The sequence below is a fragment of the Agelaius phoeniceus genome, assembly GCF_051311805.1.
Source record: "Agelaius phoeniceus isolate bAgePho1 chromosome W unlocalized genomic scaffold, bAgePho1.hap1 SUPER_W_unloc_2, whole genome shotgun sequence".
NCBI classification, from domain to species: domain Eukaryota; kingdom Metazoa; phylum Chordata; class Aves; order Passeriformes; family Icteridae; genus Agelaius; species Agelaius phoeniceus.
In genome coordinates, this window is record NW_027509867.1 from 1,817,805 (window position 1) to 1,843,034 (window position 25,230).

Consider the following 25,230-nt stretch of genomic DNA (forward strand, 5'->3'; position numbering starts at 1 on the left):
ATCTTTCTGAAATATCCTAGAAAAGGCTGTGAAACTTCACATTTCCTTGCACACCCACTGCTTGAATAGGGGCATTTTTGTCCCTCCTCAAAGCCATTGCTCTTGCACATCAGAAACATGAACATCCACCAACAGGAATGATGCATGGTCCTGCTGCTGCTGCTTCAGAGGACTGGGAAGTGCAGACCTGGGTATTACCAATATGAGCACTTAATTAGCATTTCATGCTCCTTCGAGCTGTCCAGATCTCAGGGCTTTTTGTTTCAAAGCAGCCACTGCACCATCACTAGAGAAGAACAGGAAATGGGAAACAGTGACTGCCAGCCTTGCAGGGGTGTGGGGGAAAACCTGAAGTGTCTGCATCAAAAGATGAATGGGAAGAGTGTAATTGCCAAAGCCATCCTTCATTAGGATAGCAGGACCAGTTCTTTACTGCATGCCTGCATGAAAACCATTTGGGATCTCCTTTGTGTATCTCATGCAGAAAAGGAGCTCTTAATAATACCACGCTACTTAAACCAGATTGGGATGTGGCTCTGTAGTGGTTCACAATGAAGCAGACTGCCTGCTTTGTCACTGCCAGCCCTGGTGAGCCTGCGAGGGACTGTAGTGTATCCCATGCCTGTTTTGCCTCCAAGCAAAGCTTGGTTTTCCTTATTAGTGTGGAGTAAATAGAAGAATAATAAAATGGACAATTAAACTGGCCACTTTGGAGGATATGCTCATGCTTTCGCATGTCAGTCCTGTACCTCATGCTCCCAAGGCTTGTTACTCATCATGAAATATTTTAACAAAAAAACCCCAGCTCTCATGTTACATCTGAATTAAATTGCACAAGATCATCAAGAATTCTGCTGTCAGGAACAAGACAAGAGCCTTCCAACACTCACTTGCAGCTGTCCTGGATTTCTGCAGCCCTTTGTGAAAAGCTGCTGCAGACCGTGTTTGGAGTTGGTTTGGGCCTTTATGAGAGATCTGTGGAGCAGTGTGCAGGGCTCTCCTGGCAGAAAACTGTTTGTCCAAGCCCGGGGACATGGTGCCGGCAGAAGCGGAGCGGCCCCGCTCCCAGCCCGAGAGTCTGTGAGCTGAGCCACGCCGGGGAGGAAAGACAGCGAGGGGCTCCAGCCCAGCTGCTTCCCCTGCCCTGACCGTTCCATGGAGCTCTGCCATGGGAGAAAGCCGACGCTGGACGAGCCACCGAGCTTCCATCAGCTGCTGGAACTGCTCCGTGACAGCTCCTGTTCTTCCCGAGAGAGAACCCGGCACCTTCTTGGAACACGTGTCATGGGGGGATTCTGTTTGTTAATAAACTGTTGGGGTTTTTCCCACTTTCATCTATTAGTAATAATTTTCTATTGCTGGAAAGGGATTGTTGGAACACTATAGAGGAGACGACTTATTGCACAATATCCTGTTTTAAATTGTTTCAAACTGTGTGAGACAGATGGCTTCACATAGGAGCATCCCCAAGGCTGCTGAGGGAAAGGCACAGAGGAAGACAAACCCAGTATTTCTGAGGGAAACTCCTTGACACCAAACCAACCTGAGCTGTCAAACACCAGACCTGATGTTTCAAGACACGAGCCAAAGGGGAAAACTTTCAGTGTGTTTGGTGCAGGCTGGGTTATGCTCGAGGCAAAGGTGTGTCAGTGTGTTGGATAATACTCTTTTCGGGACCTAGAAATGGGACAACTGAGAGGTGTTTTAAAAACTTGTATTCCATTTTCAGTCTCATGAGAAGGGTGAGACAATACAGATCTTATAATTCACACCATCACAATCAGAAGCTGACTATTTCCTAATTATAATACCTTTTAAGTGTTTCTTGGTCTATCTGCTTTTATTCCACACCATGTTGTAGATGCCTTAAAGCCAATTATTTCAAACTACCCCTTGTGGGTCCCACTACAATGCATCTTTCATAGCTTTATTTTTCCAAAGTCTTATTTGCAAGACCATCTTTAAAAATTTTTTCTAGCTCCATTTCTCTCTCAACAATATCTGTCCTATTCCATGACATTTTTAAGTTAGCATTTCTTGTCTCAAGATTTATATACAGATTCATACTGTGTGGGCCTTCTATTAGGCTCTAAAAACTTTTTACATATCCTTTTTCCACATCAGTGCACTCGGCTCCTTCTCTCCTCATTTGTGCCTGGCAAGCACAGGGGCCCAGAGCTCCTGCAGAAACCATCACAGCACTCAGTGGGAGCAAACTTGTGTCCAGTCCTCACCTGGAGCTGTGGTGCCCAGCATTCCACCACATTGGAATGAGGAACTGTTCCTGCTCTTTCAGAAGGAGCTAAGGAGGTTTGGCCTTCAGATCAGCTCCTTCCCAGCTCTTGATTTGCTGCCCTGGGGGAGCTGCTGCTTGTGGCAGCACTTGTTTCACAGCTGACAGCCCTGCTCTGCTGGCCAGCAGCCATTGCAGGAGCCTTTGCTGGTGACATTGAACGTTTCAGATCTTCTTAAGGAAAGCTCAGGGCAGAACTTGTCAAAAGAGCATTGCCTGGGTGATGCTTTTAACATTGGATCTTTCCTCCACCAGTGTTCATGTCCAGGGGCCTGTGACCCCGAGTGGGTGCTGCCTCCTGAAATCCCGAACAGCGCAGGGTGTCTCCCAGAGGCAACCTGCCACCACCTCCAACTCAGGCTGCCCTGGCAGTGCCAAGCGCCTCCTGCAAACTGACATCAGGAAACTGGATTGGTGAGTTTTGATTCCCATGAAAAGGGTTGGCATTCGTGTCCAGGGACCCGTGGCCCCAACTGCGCTGCCGCCTCCTGAAATTCCGAATGGCGAACAGCATCTCCCAGACCGAAGCTGCCAGCACCTCCAACTTGGGCTTCCCTGGCAGTGCCAAGCTCCTTCTGCAAAATGACATCAGGAAACTGGGGTGGTGAGTTTTGTTTCCCATGGAGAAAGGCCTGCGTTTGGCCCACGGGCCTGTGGCCCCAGTTGGGCTGCCGCCTCCTGAAATCCCGAACAGCTCAGGATGTCTCCCAGATCCAACCTGCCACCACCTCCAACTCGGGCTGCCCTGGCAGTGCCAAGCGCCTCCTGCAAACTGACATCAGGACACTGGAGTGGTTAGTTTGGTTTCCCATGGCAAAGGGCTGGCATTCGGGTCCAGGGGCCTGTGGTGTAACAACTCCCCCAGGCCCCAGAGTCTCAGACCTCAGGCAGCCACTGGTGACCAACAGGGACAGGAAGGCAACAGGACCGGTCTGGGTTTAGCAAAACCCAGGATCCTTTATTGTGCCAGGGACCAAGACAAGAAACGAGGGGCGGAGGGTCATGGATTTTACATGACAGGGTAGGGGTGGTGTTTAGGGTTGGGGTCCAATAGCAGGAGGAGCAGGGGACTGCAAAGGGGTGGATCAAGGAAAAAACTAAGGAAAAAAAATCAATAGAAAAAACTAAGGCAGGGACATTGCAGTAGAATTTACACTAATGGGAGTACAGGAAAAGAAGAACATTCTGGGGCCATTCCTTATTTGACAAAATGGAGTGGAGTGTTTCTTCCTGGGCTTCCGGGGTCACGGCCCACAGGATGGAGGGGTGGAATCTTCTTTAAATCACACCCCTCGCCTGATGCTCTCTGTCTGGGTAGAATCCCCACCTCCTGGGGTGGGGGAACCCCATACCTCCCCCTTTTTCTTTCTTTTAGAAACAGGGGAAAAATTAAAGTTATAGCCCTTAAATTAGTTAATACTTATGAGGTAACTTATAGATAGATTATGACAACTCATAAAGGGATTCCCAGGGACATAATAATGAACAGTAAAACACTATTAACATGACAATAACAATTATAAAACTGATAATTTTAGCTAAACTTGAGACAATAAACAATCTTAATGGAAAGACTAAACATGAAGGGGGTACACACAAAAAGATTAAAAGGTATAGGTAAGAAAGTAAGTTTAATGTAATAATTAAAGTAACACTTAAGCCTTTTCTTTCATTTCTTTGCTCTCAACTTAATACCCTTATTCTTAGTAAATTAGTCCTTCTTTTTTTTGCTCACTCTCTTACTTTCTCTTTTTCCTTTTTTCCTCTTTCCCCTTTTTCTCTTCCCTTTAAACATCTTTCAAGTATTCTATACTATCACTTCTTGACTTACAATTAAACAGCTTATGCACACCTTCTTTTCACTTGCTTTTCACTCTAATTAAAACTTATGTTATTTTTCTGCTAACAAAAAATTGTCATTTGCAAGATCAAGTACGAAAGTAAAACACATAATTTATAAAAACACAAAATGAAACTCATCATTTGTAAAAAACTTTTTAAACCAGTGAAAAATCAAGCATCAAATTAGACTTACACATTTATCATGAGATATTGTTTTTCTGCAGGGTTCCTTCCATAAAGGATAATAGGGTATAAAGAGTGTATTCTGGAAACTTGATTTTTCCAATTAATTAAAATAAAGAGATTTAAAAACTTAACATGAGTAATGGGAGTTAGGATTGTTTGTGTCATATTAACTTCTTGTAATATTAGTTGAGAACTATTTACATTTATGTATATATTAAAATGAAAAGAGATAATAATAGTCTGTAAAAACTAAATTAACATTAACAAATGAAATAATAATTCTGGTATTTAATAGCTTACATGAGTTAAATTAGTACTATTAAATCAAGCTACTCCTTTCTAATGAAGACTGGGGGGTTGGAAAAGGTTAATCAAACAAACATATCTTTTGTGATATAAACATGATCTAGAACTCGCTTAAAATTAAAATGATCTAAATACAACTGAAAATATATTTACCAGGAAGGGGGAATAAAAAGGGAAGTGTTAGGGTTTCTACAGAAAACTTGCACAGTTACATTAATTTGCTGTCTGGAGCAGGCTTGGTGATGATTTCTCCTCCTCCACCAGCTGTGCTTGGGAGCTCTGGGTGTCAAACTTTGTTGAGTGCAGTTTGCCATGGCGTGCTGGAGGTGCCTGCTGCTGCAATCCATGGTGGTGGGCACTGGCACAGGCACAATTTGGTGAAACACAAAGTTTCTTTGGGGAGTCCGGATGGCAGTGGCCGCATTCAAAGGAGGCTCTCGATGCTGAAACACAGGTCCCAAACTGTTTGATGGACTGGCCTGGCTTTGGAGGGGCCCTATGGTGCCGGCAGAGGCAATGAAGTGGGAGATCCTCTCAAGAGAAGGCGTGGAAGCCCTGATGTTTGTGCTGGGTCACTGTAGCAAGTTGTCTGGGGCTCTGCTAGGAGGGTTATGGGCATCACCATTTTGGGGGAGTAAACAAAAGAAGGTTTCTGCAGTGGGGTTTCTGGTTCCATCTTCCCTGGAACAGACGTGTCCTGTGATGGAGGGGTCACAGCCTCCAGAGGTGGAGCCAGAGGCAAGATCAGGGCCAGGAAGAGAAGGTGAAGAGCAGGAGAACAGGTTCCAAGTGGTGTGGCCATCACCATCTTGGAAAGGAGGAACCAGGGTGGCATGGCCAACACTACTCTGGAGCAGGGCCTGGGGAGGGTGTGGGAAAATCAGAGGGGAAGAGAATAAGGTGTGGAGGAATGGCTACGTGACAGGGGCCACGTTCTGGACCAAGAATCGGGAGGATGCAGCTAATCTGGGTCTCTGCACCTGCAAAACACTGTGTCCTTGAGCATAGCTGTGGTACAATAACAAGCAGTGAGAGAGACATGAGAAAAGAAAGATGTAATCACTAAGGTATGAGGAAGAGCTGATATTGTAGTATACCAATAGATTGCTTAGCTTGCAGAATATGTATGAGCTTATTACTTGTTGTGGATAAAAGTCTGATGCTCTCTTCAATAAATGAAGCTTGCTAAACACTCCTATTGAGCATCCAAGTTTCCCTCACCGCGACAAATGGCCTCTGAACAGGGACCCTACAGAGGGCTTGAACCTGCGAGCCATGGTCCGGTGCAGTATTCCGTGTTGGTCCCGATACAGCACGGGAGGCAAAAGAGCGGGCTCCGCATCCCTGAGCGACCTTAGAGAAGGGTCTCGGCCGGCGAAAGAGTGGGGTCCGTGTCCCTGAGCGACCTTAGAGAAGGGTCTCGGCCGGCGAAAGAGCGGGCTCCATGCCCCGAGCCACCTTAGAGAAGGGTCTCAGCTGGCAAAAGAGCAGGCTCTGTGCCCCGAGCCACCTTAGAGAAGGGTCTCAGCTGGCAAAAGAGCGGGCTCTGTGCCCTGAGCCACCTTAGAGAAGGGTCTCAGCTGGCAAAAGAGCGGGCTCTGTGCCCCGAGCCACCTTAGAGAAGGGTCTCAGCTGGCAAAAGAGCGGGCTCTGTGCCCCGAGCCACCTTAGAGAAGGGTCTTGGCCGGTGAAAGAGCGGGCTCTGTGCCCCGAGCCACCTTAGAGAAGGGTCTTGGCCGGTGAAAGAGCGGGCTCTGTGCCCCGAGCCACCTTAGAGAAGGGTCTCAGCTGGCAAAAGAGTGGGCTCTGTGCCCCGAGCCACCTTAGAGAAGGGTCTCGGCCGGTGCCCCGAGCGACCTTAGAGAAGGGTCTCGGCCGACTAAGTGCCGCCATCTTGCAAGGGCTGAAACAGCGCTGACGACTAAATTAGAAGGTAATGGAGAGACAAGAGGCGTATGACCTTTTAAAATGCTTTTTACAAAAGCAGGGATTACAGGGTATTGACCTGAGAAAAGAACTCCCAGGATTGCTTCCATATGGAGTTGCAAAAGGGTGTTTTACAGATCTCATCTACATCCTCTTGTCCCCTGCCCCCAGCAACTAGGAATGGCTACGTGACAGGGGCCACGTTCTGGACCAAGAATCGGGAGGATGCAGCTAATCTGGGTCCCTGCACCTGCAAAACACTGTGTCCTTGAGCATAGCTGTGGTACAATAACAAGCAGTGAGAGAGACATGAGAAAAGAAATATGTAATCCCTAAGGTATGAGGAAGAGTTGATATTGTAGTATAGCCAATAGATTGCTTAGCTTGCAAAATATGTATGTGCTTATTGCTTGTTGTGCATAAAAGTTTGATGCTCTCTTCAATAAACGAAGCTTGCTACACACTCATATTGAGCATCCAAGTTTCCCTCAAAGTGTCTCAAGGCATGCATGGGTCCCACTGCGGTCCATCCCCAACACAGGCTCCTCATGGAGTCCTTGGAGGACAGAATTGGAGGCCAGGATGGCTGAAAAACCTCTCAGAGACTCGGTGTGGAAAGAAAAATCCAAAGTACCTTAAAAACCTTGAGTATCTCAAGGCATTAATGAGCCCCACTGAGTGTCAGTACAAAGCTCTCCAGGGACTCATTAAAGCAGATAATTGGGGCCACGATTGCAGGAACCTCTCACAGAGTCTGTGTCAAAAGGGAAACACCAAGTACCTTAAAAAACTGAAGTACCTTGAAGTATTAATGAGCCCCACTGAGTGTTGTTACTGACAAAGCCTCTCCAGGGATTAATTACAGCAGATAATTGGAGGCCATGATTGCACAAACCTCTCAGAGACTCCAAGACAAAAGAAAAACCTGAAATCCTTTGAAAAACCTGCAGAGAGGCTCCTGGCACAGAGGCGGCTCCTGGCAAGGGCAGCGCTTCAGAGAGACAGCTCTGGGCAGGAGCAGCTCCTGTGCACAGCCCAGCAGGGCTGGGGCACTGCCTGCAGCCAGCCCGGGCACAGCACAGAGGCACAGAGGGGTTAAACTCAGCCTGGGCTGGGAGCACAGAGCAGAGCTCACTCAGGGCTCACTAGAGCAGAAATCATCCCAGGTTTGAAACAGTCATTCCCTGGCTGTGGGAAGAGAAGCCGCAGTTCCTGCAGGGATCTCCTGGAGCTGGCACAGCCCAGAGCTTTTAGGACCTTTCAGGAGGACTCTCAGAGCTGCTCCAGGGCAGGGCTGTGGCCCTAGGGCAGGGCTGGCTTTCCCTGCTGCCCCAGCCCAGGCACAGCCCAAGGCAGCTCCTGTTGCCAGGCTCTGCTGCAGGGCTGAGCAGCCGGGGCTGCAGCCAGGGGTGCCCAGGGCTGTCCTGCAGAGCAGGGTCCTGCAGCCCAGGGCGCTGTGCTGGGGCAGGGACTCTGCTGCCTGCCAGGGACAGCTCTCAGCCAGCCCTGGCAGCTGCTCCCAGCGCTGGGGAGAAGCTCTGGGGGGAAGGAGCAGCCCTGAGCAGGGCAGGGGCTGCTGCTGAGAGGGGCTGGGTGGGGCAGGGCTGCTCCCAGCTCCAGACCAGCTGCAGAGGGCACTTCCCAAAGAAGGTAAGCCTGGGATTGCTGTAAAGATCAGGAGCTTTCCTGAGAGTGTTTTCAATTTCGTTCTTGGAGAAGGATGGGAAAGTTGGGGTGATGGCGAAAAGATTTTTGCATTTTACACATTTTTCATATATTCATAGCTCTGTAACTTAATATTATATAGTTATAAATCTACAATCCTTACTTAACACTACTAAATTCCTAATTAACTATAATAAACTAATATTACATACTTATATAATTATAATAATTAACTCTAGTACATTTCCTAACCTTTCTCTTAGATTTTAGAACAATAAGCTCACTGTCTAAATACCTTCCTGAAATACTGTCTTATTATCAGGAAGAGAACCTTATTATCAGGAACAAAACCATTTTTTTAATTGACCAGAATGTGAGCAGTCATAACAAAAATTTTTGGCAAAGAAGCCTTTGGACCTATTCCAACAGGTTGAGCAGGGGGTGTGTAACACAATGGCCCTGTAACCAGGGCAACTGAATCTCCTATTGGATGTTCCTGTTAAATATCCTAATTAATCAACCTTAATAAATTGTTGAAATCAGGGACCGAGTGTGCCCCATCCCCATTGGGACACCTGGAAGCTTCCAATTATTGTCTGGTTTTTACTTTACTGTTCTAACACTGTTGCAAGGGTTTTTTTTTTCCTTTGGATTATAGACAGCAGGAGGATAAGAGAAGCAGAACAGGAATTGTTATCCCAGAATCCCAAAACATTCTAAATTGAAAGGGACACACAGGATCACCAAAGGAATGTTTGAACTTTTACAGAGAGTCCAGAACTGTAACTCTGGGTGGTCAGTGTCTCTGCTGGGAGCCTCCCAAAGGGCCCTCAGCCACTCCTCAGCCCTGCACAGCAGCAGCATCACCTTTGCAGGGCCCAGCAGGGCTCTCCTGAGCTGCCCTTGCCCAGCTGCACACAGAGCCTGCCCCAGCCAGGGCCCTGCACACAGGCAGGTTTCTGTAGGGCCCCAGCCAGGGCACACAGGCTGGGATGGGCTCTGTGAGCGCTGCCAGGGACAAGGCTCCTCTCAGGAGGGAATGTCCAGGCCCAGGGAGATGCTCAGGGAAGGAGAGGGGGCTGGAGAGAGCAGGGCTGGGGCAGGAGGGCACTGTTGGTGTGTGGGAGGTGCCGGGCACAGCTGGGCATGGGAACACTGTCCTGAGTGCCCGGCTGTCTCTGCCCTGCCCTCTCAGGCACAGCACCACAACATCTGCTCTTGGTTCTGCACTGCCCTGACATTGTCACTGTTATCTGCTGCTCTCAGGGAGGCTCTGGCATCTGCAGCAGCTGAGTCAGGAACTGCCCTTGGCATTCCTGCCAGGCAGGGCGGTCCATGGGAATGGGGTGTCCAAGCTTCCCTGGCACCTGTGGGGCTGTGGGCAAAGCAGTCCATGGCAAAGGGGAATGAGCTGAGCCCCCTCCCTGAGATCCCATCATGGGCACAGCCAGGGGTCTCCTTGCTGTGCCCTGCCAGGCTCTGAGCTGCCCTCCTGGGTGCAAATCTGTGCCAGAGCCTCTGGGAGTTCCCTGGATGTCCCACAGGGAAGGGCAGAGCTGCCACAGCTGAGGAAATGCTGCTGGGTTTGCCCAGGAGCCGTGAGTGTCCTTGGCACAAGGGGGTGCTGAGACCTTGCCCAGAGACCTTGAGAGAGGGTGAGACACTCAGGGATCCCTCTGCTCTGGGCAGGGTCTGGTTTATCCCAGGATGACCTGGGAGTGTGATTGTGCTCTGATTGCAGCCAAAGGTGCAAAGCCAGGGCAATTGGGAACAAGCCCATCCAGCCCCTCACCTTCCCTGAGCCACGGGGAATCCTTTGCCTCTCCCATCTCTCAGTGCCAAACTCTGAGTGCAGCAGAAATGCTGGGGATTTGTGACCCCAGAGAGCCAGGAATGATGTGTGGGTAGGAAAATAATTCCTAAAACCAACTCATGCCATCTATTTCCTTTAGAACTTTCCTTTAGGAGTGCAGATGCTACCAAGACTTTCTGCATTAGAAGTGATTCGCCTGACAAATCTTGAATATCCAGACTTGTCCCTCTGCCACATGGCCACAAACCCAGGGCAGCAGGGCAGGGATGGCTCCTCAAGAGCCCCCACACACAGGCCTGGCTGCTCCTGGCACACTCAGCCAGCACAACTGGAGCTCAGGCAGGGACCTGGGTGAAGGTTTTCCCAAAGCAGGAACAAGGGTGGGTGAGTCCCAGCGGGGCAGTCTGCAGGGAATGGCCCAGGTTTGGCCCAAAGCAGCCTCTCCTGACTTGTCACTGTCCTTTCTCCATGAACAGGTGCCCATGTGCAGCCCCAGCAAATGTCCAACAGCAGCTCCATCAGGCACTTCCTGCTGCTGGCATTGGCAGACACGCGGCAGCTGCAGCTCCTGCACTTCTGCCTCTTGCTGGGCATCTCCCTGGCTGCCCTCCTGGGCAACGGCCTCATCATCAGCGCCGTAGCCTGCGGCCACCGCCTGCACACGCCCATGTTCTTCTTCCTGCTCAACCTGGCCCTCGCTGACCTGGGCTCCATCTGCACCACTGTCCCCAAAGCCATGCACAATTCCCTCTGGGACACCAGCAACATCTCCTACACTGGATGTGCTTCTCAGCTCTTTTTCTTTCTCTTCTTCCTTGGATCAGAGTATTCCCTCCTGACCATCATGTCCTATGACCGCTACGTGTCCATCTGCAAACCCCTGCACTACGGGACCCTCCTGGGCAGCAGAGCTTGTGCCCACATGGCAGCAGCTGCCTGGGCCAGTGCCTTTCTCTATTCACTGCTGCACACGGCCAATACATTTTCCCTGCCCCTGTGCCATGGCAATGCCCTGGGCCAGTTCTTCTGTGAAATCCCACACATCCTCAAGCTCTCCTGCTCCAAATCCCAACTCAGGGAACTGGGGCTTCTTGGTGTTAGTGCCTGTTTAGCATTTGGTTGTTTCATGTTCATTGTTTTCTCCTATGTGCAGATCTTCAGGGCTGTGCTGAGGATCCCCTCAGAGCAGGGACGGCACAAAGCCTTTTCCACCTGTCTCCCTCACCTGGCCGTGGTCTCTCTGTTCATCAGCACTATTATCTTTGCTCACCTGAAGCCCCCCTCCATGTCCTCCCCATCCCTGGATCTGGCCCTGTCAGTTCTGTACTCGGTGGTGCCTCCAGCCCTGAACCCCCTCATCTACAGCCTGAGGAACCAGGAGCTCAAGGCAGAAGTGTGGAGACTGATGACTGGATGGTTTCGGAAACATTAAATTGCTGGCCAATTTCTGCAAATCACTTGTAATAAAATTTATCTTTCATACTTGTTGGTTTCATTTTGGAAGTTCTTTTTCTTTTTTTTACTTTTTTTCATATTATCTACAAATAAATGTTATTGTTTGTGCCATTTCTCATTTTGTTTCTCTCCACCGATCCTGTGGCCACAGACAGTGTCAATGAGGGGTTGTGCTCTTGGTGGCTTTAAATGAACTAAAGGATCTCCCAGCAGAGTTTTCTGCAGAGATGCCCTTTTGTTGCCTTCTCTGGAGCTGCAGCAGCAATGTCTGTGTGCAGAGCTGGGGCAGATCAGTGCTGGCACAGCAGCTCTGGTCCTGCTGGCCACACCATTCCTGATCCAGGCCAGGAGCCATTGGCCTTCTTGGCCACCTGGGCACACTGCTGCCTCATGTCCAGCCTGCTGTCCATCCGTCCCTGCAGGTCCCTTTCTGCCTGGCTGCTCTGCAGCCACTCTGTCCCCAGCCTGCAGCACTGGGGCCAAATATCAGGGCCTGGCACTTGGATTTGTTAAACGTCACCTTGTTGGATTCATCCTCTGGATCCAGCCTGTCAAGGTTCCTGTGCAGACCACTCCTATGCTCCAGCAGATCAACGCTCGCACCCAGCTTGGTGTCATCTGCAAAGATGTCCTTGGTTCCATGGGGCCCCTAAGTGTCACAATGGCCTCTTGGTTACAGCAGGCCCTGCACTGTCACACTGGTCTCCTTGGTTCCATAAGACCATGCAGAGCAATAATGCTCTCCTTGGTTCCATGGGGCCCCAAAATGTGACAATGGTCTCCTTGGTTTAATGGGGCTTCACAGTGTCACAATGTTCTCGTTGGTGCTGCAGTTTCACAGTGGCCCCTTGGTTCCATGGGGCCCCAGGGTGTCACAATGGCCCCATGGTCTCATGAGGTCCCACACTGTCACCATGGTCTCTGTGGTTCCACAAGTCCCCTCAGTGTCACAATGGACTCCTTGTTTCCACAAGGCCACACAGTGTCACAGCATTACTCCAGATCCCTTGAGGCCCCATCGTGTCACAGTGGCCCCTTGGTTACACAGGATCCTGCAGTGTCACACTGTCCCCTTGGTGCCATGAGGCCCCGCAGTGTCAGAACAGCCCCTTGGTTCCACTGGGCCCGGCAGTTTCCCAATGGTCTCCTTGGTTTTGCAGTGTCAAAATGGTGAAACCCCTTGGTTACACGAGGCCCTGCAGTGTCACAATGGCCTCTGTGGTTCCACGAGGACCCAGAGAGTCACGGGGCACTCCCTGGTTCCATTTGGCCCCAGAGCACCACCATGGACCCCGGGTTCTGTGGGGGTGCACGGTGTCACCATGGTCCTCTTGGTTCCAGGAGGCCCTGCAGTGTCACAATGGCCCCAGAGTGTCCCAATCATCAGAGAATGACAGAATCAAATAGGCTGGAAAAGACCTTTGGGATCATCAAGTCCAAGCAATGCCCTAATACTGCCTTGTCACCCAGACCATGCCACTGAGTGCCACTGGAGAGGGACAGTGACTCTGCCACCTGCCCCCTGGCCAGCCCATTGCAGTTCCCACTCACCCTTTCTGTGAAGAACTCCTTCCTATTGTCCAGCCTGAGCCTCCCCTGGTGCAGCTTAAGGCTGGGTCTTCTTGTCCTGCCCTCCAGCAGATCCACACTCACACCCAGCTTGGTGCCATCTGCAATTTGTGAATGCTGGACTCGATCCCCTCACCCAGATCATCAGTGAAGATATTAAACAGGACTGGGCCCAGCACAGATCCCTGGGGACAGCACCAGTGCCTGGGCACCAGCTGGGTGCAGCACCATCCCCACCACTCTCTGGGCCCAGCCTCCAGCCAGCTCTTAAATCTCCCAGCCAGGAGGGAACCTGCCCAAGCCGTGGGCTGCAGCTTTTCCAGGGAATGCTGTCAGAGACAGAGTCAAAGGCTCTGCTGGAGTCCAGGCACACAACATCCACAGCCTTTCCCCCATCCACAGGTGGGTCACCTGGGCATAAAAGGAGACCAGGTTGGTCAGGCAGGACCTGCCACCCCTAAATCCACGCTGGCTGGCTCTGATCCCTGGGCCATCCTGTGGGTGCCCTGTGATGGCACTCAAGGTGATCTGTTCCATAACCTTGCCAGGCACCCAGGTCAGGCTGACAGGCCTGGAGTTCCCCAGCTCCTCCTTCCAGCCCTTCCTGGGCATGGGCTCACACTGGCACCTCCAGTGCTCTGGGCCCTCCCTGCTGAGCCAGGACTGATGGTAAATGATGGAGAGCAGCTTGGGGAGCTCATCCACAGCTCCCTCATCCCCCTGGGATGGATCCCATCTGATCCCATACACCTGTGAGCATCTGAGTGGCTCAGCAGGTCCCCAGCTGCTTCCTCCTGGATTCCAGGGGGCTGTTCTGCTCCCTGTGCCCATCTACCAGCTCAGGAGAACACTTGTCCTGAGGACAACCTGTCCTAATATTGAAAATTGAGACAGACATGGTGTTAAACTGTTCAGATGTTTCTTTAGTTACTCTATTCTCCACTGCATCCAATAAAGAGTAAACGTTCTCTTTATCTGGTGTTTTGCTACTAATTTATTTATAGAAACATTTCCTATTATTTCTCACACAAGTGGCCAGATTAAGCTCTAACTGGGCTTTTACCTCTTTCTTCTTCTTTCTGCATAACCTAACAACATCCTTAAACACTTCCTGAGTTGCCTGTTTCTCTTTTCAAAATGATGAATCCTCTTTTTTCCCTTAAGATCCCACAAAAGCTCCATGTGGAGCCAGGACAGTCCTTTTCCTCACCAGCTCATCTTTTGCCACACTGGGACAGGCTGCTCCTTCCCCCTTAAGATTACTTTCTTGAAATGTGTCCATCCTTCCTGGACCCCATTTGTTTATACAGGCTATTTCCTTTAAAAAAATCAGTACCTGCTTTGGTACTCCCCAAATCTGCATCCTGAACAGGCCAAAGTCTGCCTTTCCGAATTCCTGTGTAGAAGTTTTGTTACTGCCTCCCTTTCTTACCCAGAATATTGAAAACGTGAAAACCCAAATGATCCAGTGGACCTGGCAGAGCTGGCAGGACCCTGAGGCTGCTGAACTTCCAGTTCCCCTTCTCACACAATGGGCCTTGTGTGGTTTCCATAGGCCTGGGGATGTGGAGAACAAGCTCCAGGTGTCAGCTCAGTTGGTGTAGGCAATTGATCATCTGGTAACATGAGGTCACAGAGTGGGCTATGACATCACAGAGTGGGTTATGTGAGGTCATTGATCAGCTATGACATCATAGACTGCCTCTGTGACATCACAGGGCAGAGGTCTAACATCCCAGAGCAGACTATGACATCACAGACTTGGCTGTGACATCAGAGACCAGCTGTGTGACATTAGAGAATGGGCTGTGACATCACAGGGCAGGCTGTGACATCCCAGAGGGGCTGTGTGACATTAGAGAATGGGCTGTGACATCCCAGCAGGGCTGTGTCAGGTCACTGGGTTGGTCACTCGGCCCCAGCTCCCCCTCACAGTTTCTCCCAACAAGTCCAATGCTGTCCATGCCCAGCGGGGTCCCTGTCCCCCGGGATCCCCCCAGCCCACCTGGAGCCACAGCCTCCACCAAAGGATGTTCCACAGGATCCACCCCAGAGCCTGACATGGGGACAAGGGGCCAGGGCTGTGTGACCAGGACATCAAGGACGGGCATTACCCAGGTCACTGTGGCCTGGGTTGGGTTGCCCAGGGCAGGAAAGATGTCTGGCAGCTGGAGCAGGGTCTGGGAAGGGCCTCCAAGGTGGGGCTGGAGCCCCTGGGCTGTGAGCAGAGGCTGAGGGAGCTGGGCTTGTCCAGCCCAGAGCAGGGAAGGCTGAGGGGCTCCTCATCCCAGCCTGGCAGCGCCAGCAAGGAGGGGATGGAGAACACAGAGCCAGGCTCTTCACCGGGGGCCTGGTGGGAGACAAAAGCCAATGGGTGGAAGGGGAAAGAGGGGAGATCAGCCAGGACAGGAGGAGATGAAATGAGTCAGGCTGGGGGGATCAGGACCAGCACCAAAAGCAGCACCAAAAGCAGCCTGACCTCCCTTCTCCATCCACCACTGACAGCTTTGCAAATCAGGAATTGTTGGAGCTGTTTTGCCGCCACTCCAGGATGAGCATCCTGATACAAGAACTTAATTGTGTTTATATCTCTCACAGAACCACGTTTTGTCTAAAATTAATTCTAGTATGGAAATCCCTTGTGGATGGAGGACTCATCAGATGCTGCTGGGACATTGCACATAGCTCAGGGAAGAGCGTGATTGTTATTAAATTGTGTCCTGTTCAACTGTGATCTCTAGGCCATGAGGAGAAACTTTCTGTGCCTCTGAGTCTCACCAGTTCCTGACCCCCAAAGGACACAAACCTGATGAGTTGTGCTTCCCACTCCAGTGGCTGCATTTGGACCTCCCGCCATCCCCAGAGGAGAGCTCCCTTGTCCCAGAGAGTCCCTGGCAATGTAGGGATGAAGGAAACAGGACAGGCTGGGGGGATCAGGGGCAGAGCCAGGGAGAAGAATGACTTTTTCATTTGCTGGAGCTGTGCCTTCCCTTGGCTTTGTTGGCTGACAAGAAATGAACATCCCTCTGTGTCTCAGGCAGCTCCTTCTCCAAGGAAAGCAGGTGGGAGTTGGAGCCAAGGAGCTGAAAGCTGCAGGTGCAGCCTGGGCTGGAGGAAGCTCAGCTTTGCACAAGGTTGCTCTGAGTGCCAGGGCTTGGATGGGGTAAATGGTGGGGAGTTGGTAGGGACAGAGTCTGATTGATTGTCAGCCATGAAGGGTCTTGATTTTCATATCTATTCAAACTGCATGAGGCGGTACATGGATTCAGTGTCAATTGCAGATTGCACATATCAATGAATTAACAGGAAAACAAAACTAAACAGGACATACAAAATCTTTTCTCACTGTCTTTTTAAATATCATGTATACACTACTGAGATCTACTTAACTACAAAGGATTTGAAAATTAAAATCAAATGATTCCCAGAGGCTTGGCTTGTTCAGGTGTTCTGAATGTTCATGAGCCCAGGGACACTGAATTCCTGCACTGAAGAGCTGAAGGCTGAACAAGCCTCTGGAGCAGTGAAATTCAGCAGCAGCCTCCAAGTTGCTGAGGATGTCAGCAGCCCCCACTGAGGCCATCCCTGCCCAGAGACCGTGGGGGAATGGGCAGACAAGGAGAGCGTCCCTGGGGCTGGGGCAGCACAACTCAGAGGCACCAGCGGCTCCAGCTGGGCAATGGAGTGTGGAATGTGGCTGGGAAAGCCCTGCCTGGGCTGGGCCAAGGAGGAAACACAAGCCCTGACTTCCATCCCTAAAATAACTCTCTTGAGGAGACATTTAAAAGGAATTACAATTGTTTGTGTCCTCTGAGTTGGACTCCCTGGAGAAATACCAACAAAGATTCTCAGGAGCTGAAAAGAACAAAACAGGCACTACTGGGAGCTTTAGAAAATCAGAGAAACTTTGGCAAATGGTTTATTATGACATTGTAGTGGTTTTAGTTTGTTAATTTAAGATTTTTCTAATCTTTAGATTTCTTAATTAATGTATTGATGAGTTTGTTCAGTTTTAGTGTCGGTTAATTATTTATGTATTTATTTTGTTGTGAGATAGGATTACGGGAAAGGTAAAGTAGTCCTAACATTTTAAAAGGGTATAGAGACATTTTTATTAAAAGTAAATTGAAAAAGAAAAAAGTAGTAAGAATTAAAATAAAGCCTTTAGAACACTTTTTTCTTTATAACTTTTTCTTTTTACTGACACTGTAAAGTAAACTTAAAATTTCTAGTTGGTTTACTATTTCAAGAAAAGTCTTTTAGTTTACTTTAGGAGAGAAGTTTTTCTTGTTAAGGTTATGGAGATTTTTTAACAAGAAGAAATTTTTTTTTTTTGTGGTTCTTAATTCTGTCATGGATAACAGTTGTCTGGGGAACTTTGTTCTTGTGAAGTTGTTTTTATTGCTACAAGCTTTTTTACAGCTTGTAGATGGGCCATGTCAACTTATGGGGTATTGCTTTAAAGATGAGTTCTTTAAGGGTAAAAGTTTCTATTTTTTACTTTTAAAATTGTTTTTATTTCTGGGAATACAGATCTTCTCTTGTGGATACTGGATTACTTGGATTTTCTCCCTGCTGTTAAAACTTTTGATGAAATTACAGTTATTTAATTTGTTTATTTTAGTATGGAGGGTTTTTTTTTATATTAATTGTAATTTTTTTAAAAAGTTTTTTGTGTTATAAAGAAAAAGAGTTTTTTCATTATAGTTTACAAGAGGATTTTAGTTTTAAGCTTAAGGTATTTTTTCTTCTTTTTTATTTGGGATTTAATTTCTCCTTTACTGACTTTGATGGTTTTATATATTTTTTATATGCTGGTATTTTGTTTTTTTCTTTTACTCGATGGAGCAATGAAGTATTGAAAGGATTAACACCTGACCTGCCAGTAACTTGTGGTGGAAGTTGTGGTTGGGTTATGTTAGGATTGGTTTTATGGTTGGTTTTGGGTTTTTCTTTGTGTTTAATTTTAGTTGCAGGGTTATTTTGTACGGGTGGTAGGTTGTAGGGGTTTTTGGTTTGAGTTGTGTTGGGGAGAGGGGACTTGATGGTGAGATTTTAATAGCTGTGGCTGGCTTTGTTCTGGTTGGGGTTTTGTAGCCTCTTTTGTTTTCCTGTTTGGGAGTTGTTGGGGTTTGGTTTGGTCAGAATGGGGCCGATGGGGGGGGGCAGCCTGGGGAGGGGGGAAGGGGCTCAGCCCATGGCAGGGTTGCTTGGTTTGGTTTGGTTTGGTTTGGTTGAGATGGGGGCCAGGGCCATGGCCCGCTGCTTCTTTGTTGACTGGAAACGAAAGAGGAAGTTCCTGGGTTTTTTCATAATTAACATTTGTGTTTCACAGAGACTTGTTCAGTATCTCAGTGGTTTAACAGATTGTCAGTGACACAAAAAGTTTTACATTACTTTTAAAAATTCTTGTCATGTATTACAACAGATATTCAATCAACAAAAAACACTTCTGAAAGCATTGACTTGGCCCATTCAACTTCACAAACTCTAAGCCTGTTCAATTTAAAGTTAATCAACATTTGCAGGAGCACAGAAACAGAAGAAGAAGATGCAGAAAGAGAAAAACTCAAAAAAGATACAGAGAAGCACACACACAGCTACCAACTCCTGGATTCCAGCAGAGTTCAGATGGAAATTCCAAGAGGAGGTAGGGTCAAGATGTGTGCTTGCCTTGTGGTCAGCCTTCAATACCCCTTGGTCTCCCTGGGCCCTTCCCCCAGGTGGGGCTTGGGCTCATTTGGTCCCTCAGGAGCTGGGCTGGGGCTGCAGAGGTGGCTGTGGAGCATTGCCTGTGCTGTGCCAGGGACTGGCAGCCACTGCTGGGCTGGGATAGAGGCTCTGGGGGGATTGGGGTTCCAGGGCAGGGCAGGGCTGGGCTTCCAGGGCAGGGCAAGGCTGGACCTGACCCTTCCTCCCCCCACATATGAAATGTTTCCAGCCAATAGTCTCCTCCAATTTGTCACAACAGGCAATATTCAAGGTGGAACCCAAATTCTGGCCATGGGCATCTGGATGAGAAGGACAGTTGTTTTCCATAGAAGAAAAGCACAGAGCCTCAGTGTTTGGAAAGCCTCACTAGACCAAGGCCAGCCAGACTTGTCAGGAATGGAAGATTTTGTCTGGGACCAGACTTTGGATATAGGGAATATTAGAGGTGGAACCCCAATCGCAGCCATGGGCACCTGGAGAAGCAGGATAGTTCTTTTCCATAGGAAGGAAATCACAGAGCCTTCCCCAGTGTTTTTTGAGACCGATGCAAAGTGACCCTTGTAAAACCACTGCAAGACAGACTTGTCCCGGCAATATCCCTATTGGAACAATCGCTGGATATAAGGAAATTTGGAGGCGAAATCCCAGTTCTGGCCACAGGTGCCTGGAGGAGGAGGACAGTTCTTTTCCATAGGAAGAAAAGCACGGAGCTGCAGTGCTTCAGCAGCAGATGAGATGAGACCCTCAACATGCCAGGGTCAGCTGGACCAGTCAGGCAGCCCCTGGGAGGCCAAACCAGCCAGATCTGTTCGGTGTCCCCTTGGTTTTGTGGGGCCCTACAGTGCCACAATCGTGCCTTGGATCCATGGGGCCCCACCGTGCCATAATGGTGGCTTGATCCCATGGGGTCCAGCAGTGTCACGATGGATCCTTGTTTCCATGGGATCCAGCAATGTCACAATGGCCCCTGGGTTCCAGAAGACCCCGCAGTGTCACAATGGTCCCAATGATTCCATGAGGCCTTGCAGTGTCACAATGGACCTTTGGACCCTGGGGGTTTGCAGTGTCACAATGGTCTCCTTTGGCTCTACAGTGTCACAATGGACCATTGATGACAGGAGGCCCCTCTGTGTCACCCTGGAGCTTTGGTTCCATGCAGCCCTGCAATGTCACAAAGGCCTCTTGGTTTCACCATGCCCACAGATCACAATGGTCCCCTTGGTTCTTTGGGGACTCCATGGGTCACAATGGTCTCACTGGTTCCATGAGGCCTCACAGTGTCACAGTGCTTTGCTTATTCCCTTAGGCCTCATAGTGTCACAATGGTCTCCATGATTCAATAGTGCCCCACAGTATAACAATGGTCTCCTTGGTTCCAGGAGGCAGTGAAGTGTCTTAATGATCTCTCCATGGTTCCGTGAGGCCCAGCAATGTCACTGTGGTCTCTTTGATTCCATGAGGCCCCACAGCGTCACCATGGTCCCTTGGTCTCACAGGGCCCCACAGTGTCACAATGGCCCCTTGGTTCCATGGGCCCTGTGCTGCTGCATTCCCCCCTCCCCTTCTCAGGCCACCCTGCCAGCTGAGAAATGCTCCTTGGGGCTCGGCCTTGGCCAACAGCCCCTGGGCTCAGCTCCTCTGCAGCTCATCACAAACACTGTCTGCTCCAGGCACTGCTGCTGCCCAACCAGCTCCTGCTTTCTGGAGGAGCAGCCCTGGGAACTGCTTTTGTTCCCTCAGTGGCACAACATCCCTGTTCTCACCCTGCCAAAGAAAGCTGTTGGTGCCAAGTGCGGCCAGGATGAACCATTGCTGGGACTGAAGCCCCTCTCTTGGGGCCCTGCAAACAGCGCTCCAAAAGGAGCCCTTGGAGCTCTCCTGGGCCAGCGACTCCCTCTGAGTGGGGCCTCTCCCAGCCGGGAACTCTCCCGTTTGCTGCACTCGGGGATCCCCAACAACGACGGAGCCTGGGCCAATCCCCCCACTCCTCCAGGCTCAACCCTTCACCCACTGGGGAGATGCCAAAGGATCCACAGGGAGCATTTCCTGCCCTCAGGGGAATTTCTCCCAGGTGCCTTGCACTGACTCTTTGTGTCTGTGTGCACACAGGAGTGCCTGTGCTGGGGAAATGTGGCAGAAATACTGCTCTCTGAGGGGTTTGAGTGCCCTGGATAGCTGAGTCAGTCAGGCCTTGAGGTAAGGTTAAATCACAAGGTCTAAGTAAATTAAATGCTGCTAAGAGTTATTCTTTTCCTAAGGTATTAAGTTCAATTTAATTTATTAGCTAAGTTGAATAGTAAATGTTATTCTTATGTTAAATTGCTAAGTCATATGTTTTAAGTTTGGTTAAATAGTGTTAAGTGCTGTTCTTTTGCTAAATTGTGAAATTGATGGTATCAGTTAAGGTGTAACTTAAGTCCTGTTAAGTTTGAACTCTGTTCAGCTTTTGGGCCATATTCCTTTTATCCTTGCCCTCACTGTCCTTTTTTCACACACACACAGGGACAGTTCTCAGTTCATTTCTGGTTTGATTGCCTGAATTTTGTTTGGTTTTGTTGTTGCTTTGTTTCCTTGGTGTGCCTGAAGTGTCCACTCAGGAGCAGAGTGACTCTTGCCAAGGAACTTTCTGCTGCTGTCCCTTCATATTAAATCTGGTTTTTGCTGATCCCTTGCTGGGGATTTTTTCAGCGCTCTCAAGGCCTCGTTGGTACCAGGGTGAAGGAGCCCTGGCCCAGGCTCTGGCCCTGGGGGACACGGGGACGCTGCCGGGGGGTCCCTGTCCCCCTGTGCCACCCCCAGGGCCCCGGCCCCCCGTCCCCGTGTCAGGCTCTGGGGTCGATCTCGTGGAACATCCTCTGGGGGAGGCTGCGACGCTGGGGGCGGGGGGACCCGGGGGGACAGGGGACCCTGCTGTGCACGAGCAGGGTTGGACTGCTCTGGGGGGAACTGTGAGGGGGGCCGGGGCAGAGTGACCTCCCCAGTGACCTCACACAGCCCTGGTGATGTCACACTGCCCCTGTGATGTCACACAGCCAACTATGAGATGTCACCCTATGATGTGATACAGCTGCTCTGTGATGTCACAGAAGTCTCTGTGATGTCACAGGCTGCTCTATGATATTACACAGCCACCCAGTGATGTCACAACCCCCTCTCTGATATCACTGAGCCACACTCTATGATGGCAGTCTACTCTGTGGCCTCACACTATGATGTCACAGACAGCTGTGTGATGTCACAACTCCCTCAGTGATGCTAGAAAAACCTCTCTGTGATGTCATACTGCCACTCTGTAATGTCACAGCACACACTTTGACCTCACAGCCCCCTCAATGATGTCACACAGCCATGCCATGATGTCACAGCCTGCTCTGTGATGTCACAGAATATCCGCTATGATGCTGTAGCTGCTCAATGACCTCACACAAAGAACTCTGTGATGTCATAGCCCAATCTGTGACCTCACACAGCCCACTCTGTGCTGTCACACAGCCGCTTGCTGACATCACAGCTGCTCTGTGCCTCCATGACACAGCCCCAGAGGAGCTGCTGTGACATAGCCCCCTCTGGGACATGCCACAGCCCCTGCCAGTGCTGAGCCCCTGGGAGCTCTGTCTGTGCCCTGCTGGTGTCCCTGAGGGGCCCTGGCAGTGCCCCAGCCCTGCTGGGCTGTGCACAGGAGCTGCTCCTGGCCAGAGCTGTCTCTCTGCAGCTCTGCTGCCCTTGCTAGGAGCTGCCTCTGGGCAAGGAGCCCAGCCCAGCTCAGCAGCACAGACACAGCACAAGGGCTTTAATGACCCTCTGGGGCTTTGGTGCTCGTTGTGTCTGCCATGGCCAAAGTGCTGCCCAAATTGGCTCTGGCAGGGCTGTCTTGCAGCTGCTGCCCATCCCTGTGCCCTGTGCAGCCCAGGCTGTCCTACGGTGTCCCTGCCCTGCGCCTCTGTCCCTGCAGGCTGTCGGCATCCCCCGGCTGCCCCACCTGGCTGGGCCCTTCCTTTGCTGACAGCTCTGCCTCCTGCCTGCCTCTGCCTGCCCACACAAAGCCTCGGGCTGCTCCAGGCTCCTGCTGGGGGACGTGCTGCACCACAGCCCTGCCCTGGCAGGGAAATTCCTTTCTCCTGGTGTCCACTCTGGGCCTCCTCAGCTGCCCTTGGTGCTATTATGTCTTCTTCAGGCTCATTACCACTATGAAGAAACACTCCAGCCTCTCTGAAACCACCCTTCAATCCCTCCCAGGCTATTCCGTTCTGTCCTCAGTCTCCACCCCGCTGAGCACAGAGCCCTCGGCCTCTCCCTGCTGGTTTTGTGATGAGGCTTCCAAAGCCCATCTTGGGAGATTTTTGGGTCCTCTCCAAGGTCTGTGGAAGTGGAAAAATAGTGATCAAAGTTATTTTCTCCCAAATCTTGCAGTGACAAAACAAGGGTCAATATCTCTAAACTGAATGAGGGTGCATTTACATTTTTTAGAAGAGGAAATATTTTGCAGTTATGAAAGTGACATGAAACTTCAACTGTTTTTCCAGAGAAGGGGATTCCCCATCCCTGGAATTGTCCAAGAGCAGGAGCTTTGTGCAACCTGATACAGTGAAAACCCCTGCCCTCCCCAAGGACAGAATTCCTGAAGTGTGGGTTCTCTGATGTGCTGGGTGCCCTCACAACGCTTCTGGCCAGAATGTCTGCTGAGGGCAGCCAGGCTGCTGCAGGGGCAGTGACCTCACAGCCATCACCATGGCAGCCCTGTCCCCTGGGCCTGGCTCTGCCCTTTCCTCTGCCCCTGCCTTGGCTCTGCTGGCATGAAGAGTTTTGTCATTGATATCTTGTCCCCAAGGTGCTGGGGACAATGGCTTCCCAGTCAGGCTCCTGGAGCAGCAGTGGCTTTTCAGAGGCCAGCCAGGAATGAGCCCTGAGGCAGCAGCTCTGCAGTGGTGGCCACCAGGCCGGGCTGCCAAGGGAGGCTTCTGGCCATGGCCTGCAAGCAGCTGCTGCTGCCAAGGTGCCTTTGGTGCCTCAGGCTCTCCCTGGCACAGCTCCCAGCATGGCACTCTGCCCTTGTGCCCGAGGCCTTCCCTGTGCTGGGGCTGGCCTGGGGCTTTTCCTGCAGCGGGACCTGCCCTGCTGATGGCACAGGAAAGGCAGTTCCTGCTGGAGCAGGAGGCTCTGCCTGCAATGGGCTCCAACAACTCCAGCAACACCATGTTTGCAAAGGCCCCAGTGGGAAATGAAGGAGGGGGGGGTCATGCTGCTTTTGGGGTGAATAATGCAGAAACCAGCCTGACTCCTCCATCCCAAAGTTCAACATCCTCAGAGGGAGCTGAAGCTGTGACAGTGCTGGAAAATCCCCAGAGGAAGGAACAACCAAGTGACACCACTGAGAGCTTCTGCAGAGCTGCTGAGCTGGCCCAGCCTGGGCACATCTGACAGACAGGGAAGCACCTCAGACTAGAAAAGCCCCATCCCAAATTTTAATGGCAGCATCTCCTGATATTTCCCTTCCTGGGGGGTGTTGAGATTCCTCCCTGCAGTCGGGACACCCCTTAAGGTCACTTCTTCAGGCTGAGCCAAAGGGATTTGCCCATGGTCATTGGTCTGTGGGAGTGACATCAATCTCTCCTTAAAAACAGCTTCTTTTCCTTTAATAAAATTGCCTTGAAATCCCTTCTGAGTGCTTTCTATAAATTAATATAATATAATATAATATAATATGGTACAGCTCCTATACCTTGGACTAAATATTTCTGATTAAGATAAGATAATTTTGTCTAATTGTTACCATAAGAGATAATAGAAATTTTTTATAAATATATATGCTTTGTCATCCCTAATCCTGTGGGACAAATGCTAAAGGTTAAATTTCACCTTGATAATTCTTTACCCATGAACTCTGTAAAAGTCTGAGGCTGGGATTGGAGCCAGCTGCTTCAAGGCTCCTCTCACAGAAGGAGATTACAAAGCCTGGAGGTCCTTGGGGCTATTTTTCTGTGGATATGAGAGTCTGGTCAGAGACAGAGAAAGCAAGAGAGTTTTCCCATTAATTAGATTGGGAACCATTAGGAAGCTGGAGAGAAAGAATTGTAAATTATCGACAGGTGGTGTCTGTAATAGGTTGTTTTTTCCATAAAGTTGTTTACTGAAGGGGGTTGACTTTATCAGCCAATCATATGAAATGTGTTGATTAAATGACCAATGAGGTCCACCTGTAGAAAACCAAGGTCAAAAGGAAGAGGATTGAAAAAATGTGTGCCTTTTAGCCCTTAGCCTTCTGATCTGAGTCTGTGTCATCTCTGACTCAACGGAGACATTTGAGGATCTGTGGGGACTATTGGGAATCGTTTCTGTACCTTGTAACCCAACAGGAGCTTCTCTAATAAACTTTGCCTGAAGTTCCCACTGTGCCCATGACAGGAACCCCTGTGAGTGTCTGGGCCATCCCGGCTCTTTGGCAGCCTGGGGACTCCTGGGATGT

At 50.1% G+C, this 25,230-nt stretch overlaps 2 protein-coding genes across 2 annotated transcripts in view; both read left to right on the forward strand.

Annotated features, from left to right (window-relative positions):
* LOC143692633 (uncharacterized) overlaps positions 1–25,230 on the forward strand; it is a 133,232-nt gene that overhangs the window by 102,377 nt on the left and 5,625 nt on the right. The gene's annotated exons all lie outside the window — the stretch shown is intronic.
* Positions 10,531–11,463, forward strand: LOC143692568 (olfactory receptor 14J1-like). The gene has a single exon (XM_077172816.1). The coding sequence runs from the start codon at positions 10,531–10,533 to the stop codon at positions 11,461–11,463; it is 933 nt and encodes a 310-aa protein (XP_077028931.1).